At 35.6% G+C, this 13,292-nt stretch overlaps 1 protein-coding gene across 1 annotated transcript; it reads right to left on the bottom strand.

The window, feature by feature from the left end:
* Positions 1-718: 718 nt before the first annotated feature.
* LOC141590602 (protein FAR1-RELATED SEQUENCE 5-like) lies at positions 719-4,396 on the bottom strand. The gene is made up of 4 exons (XM_074411178.1): positions 4,363-4,396; positions 3,850-3,995; positions 1,475-2,627; positions 719-1,176 (listed from the first exon to the last, which is right to left on the bottom strand). The coding sequence occupies exons 1-4, from the start codon at positions 4,394-4,396 to the stop codon at positions 719-721; spliced, it is 1,791 nt and encodes a 596-aa protein (XP_074267279.1).
* Between the last annotated feature and the right edge of the window lie 8,896 nt (positions 4,397-13,292).

The following is a 13,292-nucleotide window of genomic DNA, read 5'->3' as shown; positions in this document are numbered from 1 at the left end:
ATCATTAGTTTTTGTAACTTCAGTCATATTTCCTATAACTTAAGACAAAGAATGTGTAACTCCAACTGAAATTACACATTACACGGACAAAAGTTGAAGCCTCATTTAATAAAGTTCATATTCATAAACTATTTTTGGAGAAACCAAATTAGATAAATTTATTACTCTCTGAACATATTTTTTTTATCAATAAATTATATAACTTAAGTCATAATTCCTGTAACTTTAATCCAAGAATGTGTAACTCCAACTGAAATTACACATTAAAGTTGAAGCCCCATTTAATAAAGTTCATAGTCATAAAGTATTTTTGCAGAAACGAAAATAAAAAAATCTGTTACTGTAACTTTATGTTGTATAACATATAATTTCAGTCATACATTGTGTAACTCCAATGGTCAACCAATTTGGAAATTTTTTCAACAACTTTGTTATCTATGATTATAATATACACTACGGAATCTCAAGTGCGCAACCATACTTAAAACCAAGAATTGGAAAACCAAAATAATTAAATTACGAACTGTAACTTCATTTCACAAAACATATAACTTCAGTCCTACATTTTGTAACTACATCTGCAAAATAAACTACTCACTAACAGTTTTCCCAAAAAATATGAAAAGTTATTCGAATTACTACTCCCACTCCTCTTCTTCTTCTTCTGCCTCATTCTCACTCTCCTCTGAAGAAGATTGAACTGAAATCGGTGGACGCTCTACAAACGGGTTGGGGCAATTTCTCTTGTCATGGTGTGCCATTTGCTTACAGTTGTTGCACATCCTCTTTGGTTTAGCATTTTTTGCAGCAACTTTACTCTTCGTCGACAACATTCTTTTTCCACTCCCCTTGTTTTTCGCACCTTAGGAGGAAGTATTGTAATTTTCTCGATGGGCTTACATCCAAGTAACTGTTCTATTTCTTGTTCCTTCGTCAACTCGTCCAATGATGGTCTTAACTCTTCTCTAAACTCCCGAATTAAAATGCCCAACCTCTCTACATCAGTCTTATCCCTATCTCTCAATAATCCAACTGTTTCATAAACTTCTGACCACAACTTTGTCATTTCAATTTCTTTCCCATCAATAATATCCTTTACATCAAACGCGTAGCCGACTGCATCCTTTGTCCATCTTCTAGCCACGTAAGCATCCGGTATTTTGTTCACACCATTACCTGAGTAAACCGAAATTATGTGTCTACAAAGTATTCCAGAACGTTCGAACATTCTACACGTGCATGTCGCCTCATGTGTTCCTTGTTGACGCACAAACAAAAAACAAAATTAATTCAATATGGTGTCGTCATCCAGTAAAACTAAAGTAAAACTTCAATAAACACAATATTTCAACAATCCAATAAGTTATCCTGTTTTAATTACATTATTTATCACTTAAGTTACAAATTAATTGAACAAAAGTTCCAAACTATGATTGTAAAATTTTAAGGAGACAAATATATTAATTAATAGTACCTGGTTTGTACTGAATGTCGTAGACTCTTCCCGTCATTCCATCTTTCAGGTTTGTCACCTCGACACCATTTATCTCGTTGAATCCCCGAGCACTAAGTCCGGTTGTTGATCTAATTACCTCCTCTTGGAACACATCGAATACCACATGTGTATACACTCTTGCCCCGTGGCTCTCTATTGGCAACCGAGTTGCTAATTTCGGTGATGTCTGCCTGTTCTCATTGTCAAGCTTTTTGTGTGTGTGTCTTTGCTGGTCTATAGCACTCTTATACCGTGACCAGAACTCGACTAACGTTCCCGAGTTATTCTCAAATTTCTTAAAGAAACTGTTTTCGCTCTCGGATCTCTGCGTTGTCCTCATAACACTCCCCATATTTAAGTCCCTACAATGGGCCATCACCCACTGTCTTCTTTTCTTGTACACTTCCTCAAACCAGTCACGTTCGGGACCAACTCCATGTTCCTTCATTATCTCACACCAACGCATGTCAAACTCATCTGGTTCAATGTTTTCGTCCCACACTATGGCATTCAACTTCTTCGTGAAATCTGTTAAATCTATCGCGTTTCCCCCGTATTTCACAGGTACCTTGTTCATGATGTGCCACATGCAAAAACGGTGCCTAGCCGTCTTGAATATGTGCTGAACAGATGATATAATTCCCGGGTCTTGGTCTGTTATAATATACTCTGGTTCCTTACCACCCATCGCAACCAAAAACCGGCTAAAAACCCAATCAAAATACTCATCCTTCTCCCTAAAAATCAATGCACCCGCAAATGTTACCGATCTTTTATGATTATCAACACCTGTGAAAGGTGTAAAAACCATGTCGTACTTGTTTGTTGAGTATGTCGGGTCGAAAGACACAGCATCACCATATACCGAGTAGTTTCTTCTACCAACTCCATCCGCCCATATTGCCCTGACCAGGCTCCCATCAACATCTACCTCATAATCGAAAAAGAAATCATCACGCGTTTCTTCCATGTTCTTAAAACGGTCTATGAACAATTGACCATCCCTGTCATTAATGTAGCACTTTACGTCTCTGTGAAAATTCTTGAAGTCGGTTACACTCGCTCCTATATTCTGAAACCCATTAACATGTTCCTTGCACATTTTGTATGTCTTTGTTGCACCTATCTTCAGCTGCAGTTAATCTCAATGTCAGTTAAATTACTGTAACTTAAACGCTCAATAGTATAACTGTAATGATAAGTAGTGTAACTCTAATAAAACTACTAGATTCAAGTGCTCAAAAACAATGCAAAATTTTTAGTGTCATCTCTTTGTCATGCTTAACATTCTTCAATGTCATTCATATGTAATTTTATGTCATTTTTCTCACATTTCAGCTTAATTATAACTTTAGCAATGACAACTGTAATTTTACTTCAGAAACACTGTAACTTTTGTTAATTTCTTCACATAACATTTAACATGTAACTTAACCCCTGACTGTTGTCATTTTACTTCTGAAGAACTGTAACTTTACTACAATTTTCAACATTACAGCCAAAATATAACTTCAACAATGACAATTGTGATTTTACATCACTAGTACTGTAACTTCACTTAACTTTTTCAAAAAAAAACCTAACATGTAACTATAACAATGACTATTCTAATTTTACTCTACGATTCTTTCAGTAACTTTAGCTACTTTTTAGACTTAGCAATCAAAGTGTAACTTAACCCGTAATAACTTGTCATTTTACTACACAATTATCAGTAACTTTACTACACGTTTTTAACATTACAGCAAAACAATAATTTTAACAATTACAATTTATCAAATTTGTAACTTTATCAATCATAACTAAAATTTTACTTCAGTATTACTGTAACTTCAGTTCTTTTTTTCATAACAGCTAACCTGAAACTTTAACTATGACTACTGTAATTTAATACTACAAATATGTAACTCTAACAAACAAATTAATTAACTAATACAACTAAAAGTACTAACCCTTGAGTTACAGACAATGAGCCCCTTGTGATATTTGTGTAACCGTCTTGACAGTTTCTGAAATTCCCTATCTTTAACATCCACAATCTCGTGACTGTGTCCCGCATGAAATCGATCAACTACTAGAAGGCCGTTCGTCAAGAACAATCTAATCCTAGCTTTGCATCCAACCCTCCTCACTTTAGTTTTCCTTCTTTGTTTATCTCCACTCTCTTCCACCTCCTGTGTGCTTCCACCAACTACAACATCTTTGGATTTGCCCACCTTCTTTGCATACGTGAACCCCTCTCGGTTACATACTAGGAGTTTCGATCTAATAGTTCCGTCACGCCACTTCTTCGTTGTGTATTTACGCACATCAAATCCACAGAGCCAGCGTACGTCTTATAGAATTGAACAAACTTCTTCTATGGAATCGAATTGTTGTCCTACATATGGCGTAAATTGGCTTTCCACTATCCTACAAAATTCATCCTCCCCTACACCTTGCAATACTTTAGAGAATTCCTCTTCCCCTACATTTTCAACATCCTCACAACATTCTTCCACTGTAAAAATAAAAAAAAACCATTTATTATTTCACCAATAACAAAACCCATAAAAAACTCATCAATAATATTGTAACTCTACCGCCGTAAAACAAAACTGTGCCACGTAAAGTATGTAACTTCAACAAATATTTACACAAAAAAAAATTGCCTTTTAAACTGACCTTACAAATTCCTTTCACCATAAGTTAAATAGAATACAATAATATTCCTGGAAACAAATAACTTCAAAAGACAATAAATCATGCGTCTAACTTATCATATAAATACGAGTTTCATATAACTTTACACAAAAAAATTAAATCGACTTCTCATCTCTCAATTATGCTTTAACAAAAAAAAAATTGTTGAATACCAGTAAACTTACCATTGTTCACTTGTACAATCTGCATTTCATCCATGAAATCAATAACCAAAAGAAGCTGAAGTGCTTAAAAAAAGACACTATATTCTCTCTTTCAAATTTGCATGCAAAATCGGTCACAAATACAAAGCTCAAAAACCTGTTATTTTTTTAAAATTGTAACATAGAAGAAGATGAAAGAATAAACTGAAAAAAAAAAAAGATAGAAAGGAAGATGAATGTTTGAAGGTAATGAAAGCTTCAAACGTGATACATACCCTAATTATTATTTAGTTAGAGCATTAAACAATGCTTGAAAAACGTGTTCAGCGTTGGAAAACTAAGCCCTCACACCTTTTTTTTTTTTTTTAATAATTAATGTCTACTTTTGTCCACTTAATCTCCACCATTCATCCAACTTAATCCTAGGGTTGAAAATAGGACTTATGGACTCAACCAAAACTAAGGACTCATCTGAACCTATCTCTCTCTCTCTCTCTCTCTCTCTCTCTCTCTCTCTCTCTCTATATATATATATATATATATATATATATATATATATATATATATATATATATATATATATATATATATATATAGAAGGGATCATGTAAGTCCACCATTTTAGGTTGAGTCCATAAGTCCTAATCTAAGCCTTTGGATGAGAAAGATAAAGGGCTGAGATTAGATCTAAAAAAGTGAATGAATGGCTCAGATTAAAATAAAATATGTGGACTACAATAACTCTATATAAAGAAAAAAACCCTATTTTTTTCCTCATTTCCTGCTTCCCTCTTTCTCACTCATCTCTCTCTCTCTCTAAACCTTCTCCTCTCTACAAACCCTAATTTCTCCTCCCCCAACAACCACAACCGCCTCCTGCCCCGACACCACCGCCCCCTGCCACGACACAATCACCTCTTTGCTGACATCCGCCCCCTGCCACATTCGGCCACCACCCGTCACCGCCAATACTCCTCTTCTGCCGCCGCCATTCAACCGCCTCTTTGCATTCTTTTTTTTTTTTTTTTTTTCAGATCTGAGAAAAGGTGGTGATGCCGAGGTGCCTCCTTTCTTTTTCTTTTATTTCAAATCCGGTTCGTGGTGGTTATTGGTGTCATGGTGGGTGGTGGTTAACGGAGTGATGGTGGTATTGTCTTTTTTTTTTCAGATTTGTTTTTTTTTTCGTGTTGTTGGTGGTGGTCAGAGGAGGACCGTGGTGGTGGTGGCGTTGGCAGCCGCGGTTGTGGGTGTGGGTAGATAGGTGGTGTGTTTTATTTTTTTTATTTAGTCTACTGTTTTTTTTTTCCTGATTTCCTCCATTGGTTGTGGTGGCTCGTGGTGGATGTTTGTCATGGCGGCACGATCTGTTTTTTTTTTTTTTTTTTTTTAATTTACGGTTGGTGCCTTGGTGGTGGCGGTCACAGGTGGTTTCATGACGGGTTGGGTGGTAGTGGTCGTTATTCATTAAAGTTACAACGCTAAATGTCTAAAGTTACGCTTATATGGACTGGAGTTACAATCGTAACACGATAAAATTACACCTATATGACTATATTGATTAAACTTCCACCCCATGTTAAAGTTACATTCTTTAAAGACAAAAGTTACACTTGAAAGGACTAAAGTTACAATAATAATGTATATTAATTCAAGTTTCTACCTATAAACCACCATATAACTAAAGTTACGACTTTAACGGCTAAAGTTACACTTAAAAGGGGTAAAGTTACACTCGTAAAAGTATACAAATTCAAATTTATGCATAGAAATCATCCTACGACTAAAGTTACACTCAAAACGACTAAAGTTACACTTGTAGGGCAGTAAAATTACACTCCTAAAATTATATAAATTCAAATTTATTTATTTTAAATTTCATTTTTATAACATTAATTTAAATTTTTGTGAATAAAATGTCTTAAAAAGGTTAAAGTTACACTCTAAAAGTTAAAGTTACACTAAAAAGTCATTAAATGAATAAAGTTACACTCATAATGCAGTAGAGTTACACTCAGAAAATATGTGGCTGAGAATAGGACTTACGGACTCAACCAAAATGAGGGACTTACCTGAACCTATCTCTCTCTCTCTCTCTCTCTCTCTCTCTCTCTCTATATATATATATATATATATATATATATATATATATATATATATATATATATATATATATATATATTCTTCCCTATTTCCTTATTCGGTTATTTGAGTTTTCTTCCCTATTTCCTTTTTTGGGATGATTTATGTGGTCCAAATTCAATGACATGTGGGGTAGTGTGTTTTGTTTGGTCCAAATTCACTTTGTTATTTTTTGTGTAAAAATGAAAGGGGAAGAAAATAAGGATGAAGTATTGTTTATGACCATTTTCTTTTCAAAAAGACTCTCACAATTAGTACGGATTTCGGGGGGGGGGGGGGGGTGGCTAGCAGGGCCGCTCGCCCTCGCTGGTCAAGGGAAAATTCGCAAGTTTTGGCTGAATTTTTTCCAAGTTTTCGTTATGTCATTACTTGTTCATCCCTGGCTCCGCCACTGCTCACAATCTCCTCCACCACTTGCTCTTCCGAGGTCTGTTTGAAGCGACAAAAAATGTTCGCGTCTTCAATGAGAATTTGTGCCAATGATCGAGTTTCAATTTGAAATTAATAGGAAGATATATATATATATATATAATTATAATAGTTGTGCCTCAACCATTAACTTAAGGTTTGGGTTGAGTTGGTTCATCTATCATGATATCAGAGGTAGCATGACCAAATATCACGGGTTCGAATCCTAACAATCTCAATAACTTCTCAATAACTCACGAAGTGGAATCTCAGCACACGATACGAAGGAGCATGTGCACTAACCACTGTTCAAGCTCAAGGCACATTTGAGTTAGAAAGCGTAATAAGAATAATTATAATAGTTGGGTTTCAACCATTACCTTAACGTTTTGGTTGAGCTGGTTCATCTATCAAAAATCAAAACGCGACTTTATATTCATAGACAATATGGACATAAGCAGGGACGAAACTCAGACCAAATTTAAAATGGGGCCGAAATTTTTATTAGGGTTAATAATCCAAAAACATATATGTACAAAATTTTAACTATATCTTAATGCGTAAATTATAACTAGTCAAGGGTTACAATTATAGAAATTAAAGAACCAAAATTCACCCAGCAAAATAATATGGCTAAATTACTCTCACCTAATTAGTACTCCCCTTTTCATCTTCATGAGCATACACCAATATATCATGAGATATTGAATTATGAACTCATAATTACCACAGTTAGAGCATTATAGGTGTAATACTTTCCTTAATTAGCTCTTTATCACGTGTCCAATTAGGCACATGATTGAAAAACTCTTTGTTTAATCACATCAATTATTTATTTAATCTTTGATTTAAATATTGCTTACAAATAATAAAAAAAACTAAATAAATAATTGATACAGAAAAAACGAGTAATATATAACGAGTTAATGGAGTCAATCAATGGCATTATACTCCGTAGGTCCGAGTGGAGCACAAATAATACTATACAACCAGTTGTATAATAACCATTGTATAACCCTATACATTAATCCGAGCTTATATGTAATTTTTCTGAGTTTTGTAAAAGTTTTTTTTTTTTTTTAAGTGTGTGAGTTCAAAAACTTTACAGCATAACTGTAACACCCGCGAATTTCCCATTTTGACATTTAAAATTTATTAAACCGTTTGATTACTTTATTTTATATTTTTGAATTATTCAATTTAATTAATTTTATGTCGAACACGATTTTTATAAACGTATTATATAAAAGCTCATTTTTATAAAAATACGTATTATTAAATTATATTCTTGGGGCAGAATTTAAATAAGAATAAATGTATACATATTTTTGGTCGGACAGTAATAGTGACAGTAATAATAATAATCTCCGTCTTAATTTCCGTCTAACATTAGACCGTCACATTTCACTTTATGCCTACTCTAAACGCGGACCAATCGAAAATCAACAACACGCTCACCTACCTCTTACACTCTACTTTTAAATATCTTACATACTATTATTATATAATATTATCATTATTATTATATATTATTATTAGAGAAAATTGTTGATTACAGCCTTTTAAAAATCACTTTTTGAAAATTACAGCCTTATATAATTTTTTTTGTAAATTACATCCAAAATATTACTTTTCTTCTAAAATTGCACCAACTTGAGGATTCCGGTGAATTTTGATGATGTTTTACCGATATACCCTTTATTATTTGAGAGCCTACTTACCCAGATTTATTACCTCTCCTTAACACAAACCAATTAATCACCCCAAACAACATCAAAACATCATCAAAATTCATCGAAATCCTCAAGTTGGTGCAATTTTAGAAGAAAAGTAATATTTTGGATGTAATTTACAAAAAAAATTATATAAGGCTGTAATTTTCAAAAAGTGATTTTTAAAAGGCTGTAATCAACAATTTTCTCTTATTATTATTGTAATATCATTATTATTTGTTGTTGTCTTTACCCGCAAAAACCCCATCCCTGCTTTCCCTCATTCATACTCCCTCCTTCCTCTTCTTCTTTTCTTTTCGAAACAAAGCAACAGCAGCCACAACAATAACAGACCGTACAACACTCCATTTCCGCGGTTCCGCCACCTTCAACCTCCATTTTCTCCCTCATTTCTCAACCTTTTCCACTAGTCTTTACGCCATTAGCTTCCCCTTTTCATTCTTCATCTTTTGAGGTAAGAAAGGTCCCTGCTTTCGTCCAAATTCGCGTCTGGCATCTTTCTTAAGGCTCGAATCTTGCGCTAATTTCTTTCGTCTTCGTGTTTAGGTGCAAGCTCGACAACTCGGTATGATTTTGAGTCGAAATCGTGCCCATTACAGAAGTTATAAGGTAACGGTGATAGGTTACTCGACAATGAGTCGATATTTTTCCCCCTTTCTTACTCGGCTTTCCTTATTCATCGCAAAGTTTGAGTCTTTTCTGTGTTTCTCATGTATGAGGTCGAGTTTTAATGCTCGTGGTTAATTCTCATGGTTGTTGTGGGTCGAAATGGTGGCTGTTTTGGGCGGTTTCCTGCTCTGTTTTGGGATGGTCGATGTGGTGGTTGTGAGAAATCAGTATGGTGGTTGTGGGCAGTCTTGAGTCGGGGTTGGAACGGACTTCTAGGACCGGGTTTTATGCTGCGAAAGTTGGCATGTCACCTCTGTTTTGGGACGGGTGTGAATGGTGGTTATGGTAGTATGCGTAACTTATTTGAATAGGGTCGTATTGACGATAACCTTTTCGTCTAAATTTCCGTTTCCAAAATGATTGTCTGTGACGGGTTTATGAGAACCCACAACGGGACTGTTTTGAGTCGTGTTGGTGACGGTCTTGTTTATATTCGGTAATCTCGTGTTAAATGGCTTCATATAGACTGCGTTGGGTACCGTTTTGGTGGCTGTTCACCGGTGGTTTGGGCAGCCGTGGAGTAGTGGTCAGGTTGGATTCTGTTGGCGAGCTGATGGCTGGCCGAGGGTGGGTGGTTTGCTCACGACTGGTTGTTTGTTGGGGTGTAGCTTACACGCTTTGTCATGTGTATGGGTGTATGACAACACCCATTTATTTCCTTGTCTTTCTTCTATTTCTTCCTTGTTGATGGTTACTTAGTTGTCTTATTTGTTGGGTTGAACACTCACCATTTATTGGGCTTTGCTTGTTCTAATCATTGGGCTTAATATGCTTAACTTCTTGGATCTCCTATGACTTATTTGTTGGAATTTCCTCGATTTAATGGTTGGACCTTATTTGATTCATTTATTGGTTTATTCGAATGGTTTAATTTCCGTCTCATATTTTATATAACTTAATTCGCTAAATATCGTTCATTATATACATTTTTCTCACATGATCAAATTGTTGGGTTTCACCTGACTTAATAGTTGGACTGGTTATGTTCTATATGTTGATTTGTTATGTTCTATGTGACGGGTTTATTATACTCTATAGGATGGACTAATTGTGTTTTACTATGTTGGACTTGATGAATTCCTTATTATTTAATTGTTGAGCTAAATTCACTACAATTATTGGGCTCGTTGTGTCGGATTTGTCGGATTTGATATGAGTAAATAGTTAGACTTCACATGATTAAATGTCTGGATTTTACATGAGTAGTATGTTGGGTTTAGCATGCCTTGTTGTTGGCTCATTGTGATTTAATTATTGGGCTTCTTATAGCTTGTTTATTGGACTCATAAATGAGTCACTTGGACTTGGTCACATTTTGTTTCGTAAATTCATTTAACGTAAATTATCCATTATCGCTTTTTATATTTTATTTAACCGGCGTGTTAAATTATAAAATTGAATATTTATTAATATAACACAAGTATGAGATATTTATTATAAGTACTGGTAAGATTCGTATTCTAGATAATGTCTAGTATTGTTCGGATGTGAGAGTCTTGATTCTATCGGTTACTAGGGGTGAGCCAGAGACCCTCTAGTTGCGATATGATCGTTGGGATTGATGTTCCCATCCGTACTTATGGCGATGCAGGTCATAAGTATGAATGTGACATTTATAATCCCGTCCCTAAGTCTTGATTTTATCGGTTAGTAGGGGTGAGTCATAGGCCCTCTAGTTGCGATATGATCGGCGGGAGTGATGTTCCCATCCGTACTTATGGTGATGCAGGCCATAAGTATGAATGTGACATTAATCATCTCGTCTCTGAGTCTTGGTCCTATCGGATACTAAGGGTGAGCCATAGGCCCTCTAATTGCGATAAGGTCGTCGGGATTGATGTTCCCATCCGTACTTATGGTGAGATGCAAGCCATAAGTATGAATGTGACATTAATAATGCCGTTCTATGTGCTTGTTTGTTGTGCTTGTTTGTTATATTTGTTTGTTGTATTTGGCCATGTTTTAAAGGTAACCGCTGAGCCAGATACTTGTTTGTTGTGCCTCGGACATGTTTTAAAGGTAACATCTGAGTCGGGCACTTATTTGTTGTATTTGGCCATGTTTTAAAGGTAACCGCTGAGCCAGATACTTGTTTGTTGTGCCTCGGACATGTTTTAAAGGTAACCTCTGAGTCGGGCACTTGTTTGTTGTATTTGGCCATGTTTTAAAGTTAACCGATGAGCCAGATACTTGTTTGTTGTACTTCGGACATATTTTAAAGGTAACCTCTGAGTCGGGTACTTGTTTGTAGTATTTGTACATGTTTTAAAGGTAACCGTTGAGCCATATACTTTATGTGTTGTGCCTCGTAAATGTTTTAAAGGTAACCTCTGAGTCGGGCACTTGTTTGTAGTATTTGGACATGTTTTAAAGGTAACCGCTGAGCCAAATACTTTAGAGGTCGTGCCTTGGACATGTTTTAAAGGTAATCGCTGAGCCAAGGTACTTAAGGACTTGTGTCTCGGACATGCTTTAAAGGTAGCCTCTGAGCCGGATGCTTTGCTTATTATGTGATGTTAGTAGTCCCATTTCATGTATTGTATGTTGTTTGGCTTTCAAAGTTGGATGTATCATATGCCTTATCTATGATTGACTACGCATGTTCTAAATGTTAGTCTCATGTCTGAGTGCTTGCATCAAATAGATTCATGATGTTCTAATATGTTCTTGTTTATCTGTGTTTCGACATTTTGTGGCTGGGAGAACCTTGAGTTACTCCCCACTTTACCGTATGCTCGTTCATGTTTACATGAATGACAGGTGGTGCAGATGCTTATGTGGGGAAGATGTGTGGGCTAGCGAGAACTAAACCCTTGGACCTTAGTTTGCTAGTTTAGAAACCCCTTATTTGTTTATTCGTGGGATATCTTTTCCCCGCTTTCTAGACTTGGGTTGTAATAACCTAAGTTTGTCTATTGTAGTATTTGTTTTATTTCTTTTGGCACCCGCGTATTAATCTTTAACTAGTAATTTAAAAGTTTTTAAAATCTCATAAATTTTCGCTTTAATTTATTAGTTATATTTTCCGCTTTATCGCGGGGTGTCACAGTTGGTATCAGAGCCTATGTTGCTCCCGACGCACACACGTGTACCCCAAATTTAAATGTGAACTTGACCTTGAATAATGAATGAGAGATGGGTAGACTTAAGGACCTAAAGTGGTAGTCTGTAGTGTGTTTGCTCTTTGTTAGGTTCTAACATGTTTGTTGATTGTTATTTAATAATTGTTGTGCCCTTGGATCAATAACCACAAACCTACCAACGTAAAGATCAAGATTTGGCGCCTATTGCCGAGGATTGAATATTTGTTCAACCTTGAAGAATGCTTCTACTTACTCGAAGATGTTTCTCATTCTTTACGTACCTTGCCTTATTCTTTATCTCTTGGCGTTTATCCTCCTTCTAAACTTCCTTTTCTTTCCTTAGGAGTTACTCTTGTACTCTCCCCAACTTGTGCTTTGTTCCTTGTTTATCCTCCCTTAACGCCTTTTTGATATTACTCTTTCTTTTGAGGAATGTTGACTTTGGTTGGAAAATTTGACTTTTGAGGAGATTGTTTATGTTTGACCCTTAACCCCGGTTTTGAGAGGATTTGATGTTAGAAAGACTTAGGTAGTGTGGTGAATCATACTTAGTGATTTTTATACCTAGTTCCTTGATAAAGTGAGTATGGTTGTTTAGTGGGATTATTTGTGTTGTCAAGTGTGAGTTGCATTTGTTACTATGGTTATGGAACTTGGCCTTGTGGTTATCACTTGGAAATTTGAGTTGAGCTCGAGGTTAGCATAGTCGGTATACTTTTGTGAGTGTAGTGATGGTTACATAGAAACCTTGTTAGGTGAGAGTTGTAGCTAGTTTTGAAATCTCATTTGGGTATCCACTTTGCGGTAATGAGGATTAGTAGCCAGAGTCCTTGGGATGTAATTATGAGTTGAGATCGATAGATGTTGAACTGAGGTGAGTTATAAGTTTTGGATGGTTGTCTCGTAGATCGGAGAATGT

This window comes from Silene latifolia, chromosome 7 (genome assembly GCF_048544455.1).
Source record: "Silene latifolia isolate original U9 population chromosome 7, ASM4854445v1, whole genome shotgun sequence".
Lineage (NCBI taxonomy): Eukaryota > Viridiplantae > Streptophyta > Magnoliopsida > Caryophyllales > Caryophyllaceae > Silene > Silene latifolia.
Note: the sequence above shows the minus strand (reverse complement) of the source record. Positions and strands in the feature narration are given on the sequence as shown.

Excerpts from the sequence above, each read along its gene's own strand:
- LOC141590602 (XM_074411178.1), bottom strand. The coding sequence starts at position 4,396 with ATGGATGAAATGCAGATTGTACAAGTGAACAATG. Across the intron at positions 3,996-4,362 it reads GATTGTACAAGTGAACAATG|TGGAAGAATGTTGTGAGGAT; the intron begins GTAAGTTTACTG and ends TTATTTTTACAG. Across the intron at positions 2,628-3,849 it reads AATTCGATTCCATAGAAGAA|CTGAAGATAGGTGCAACAAA; the intron begins GTTTGTTCAATT and ends GATTAACTGCAG.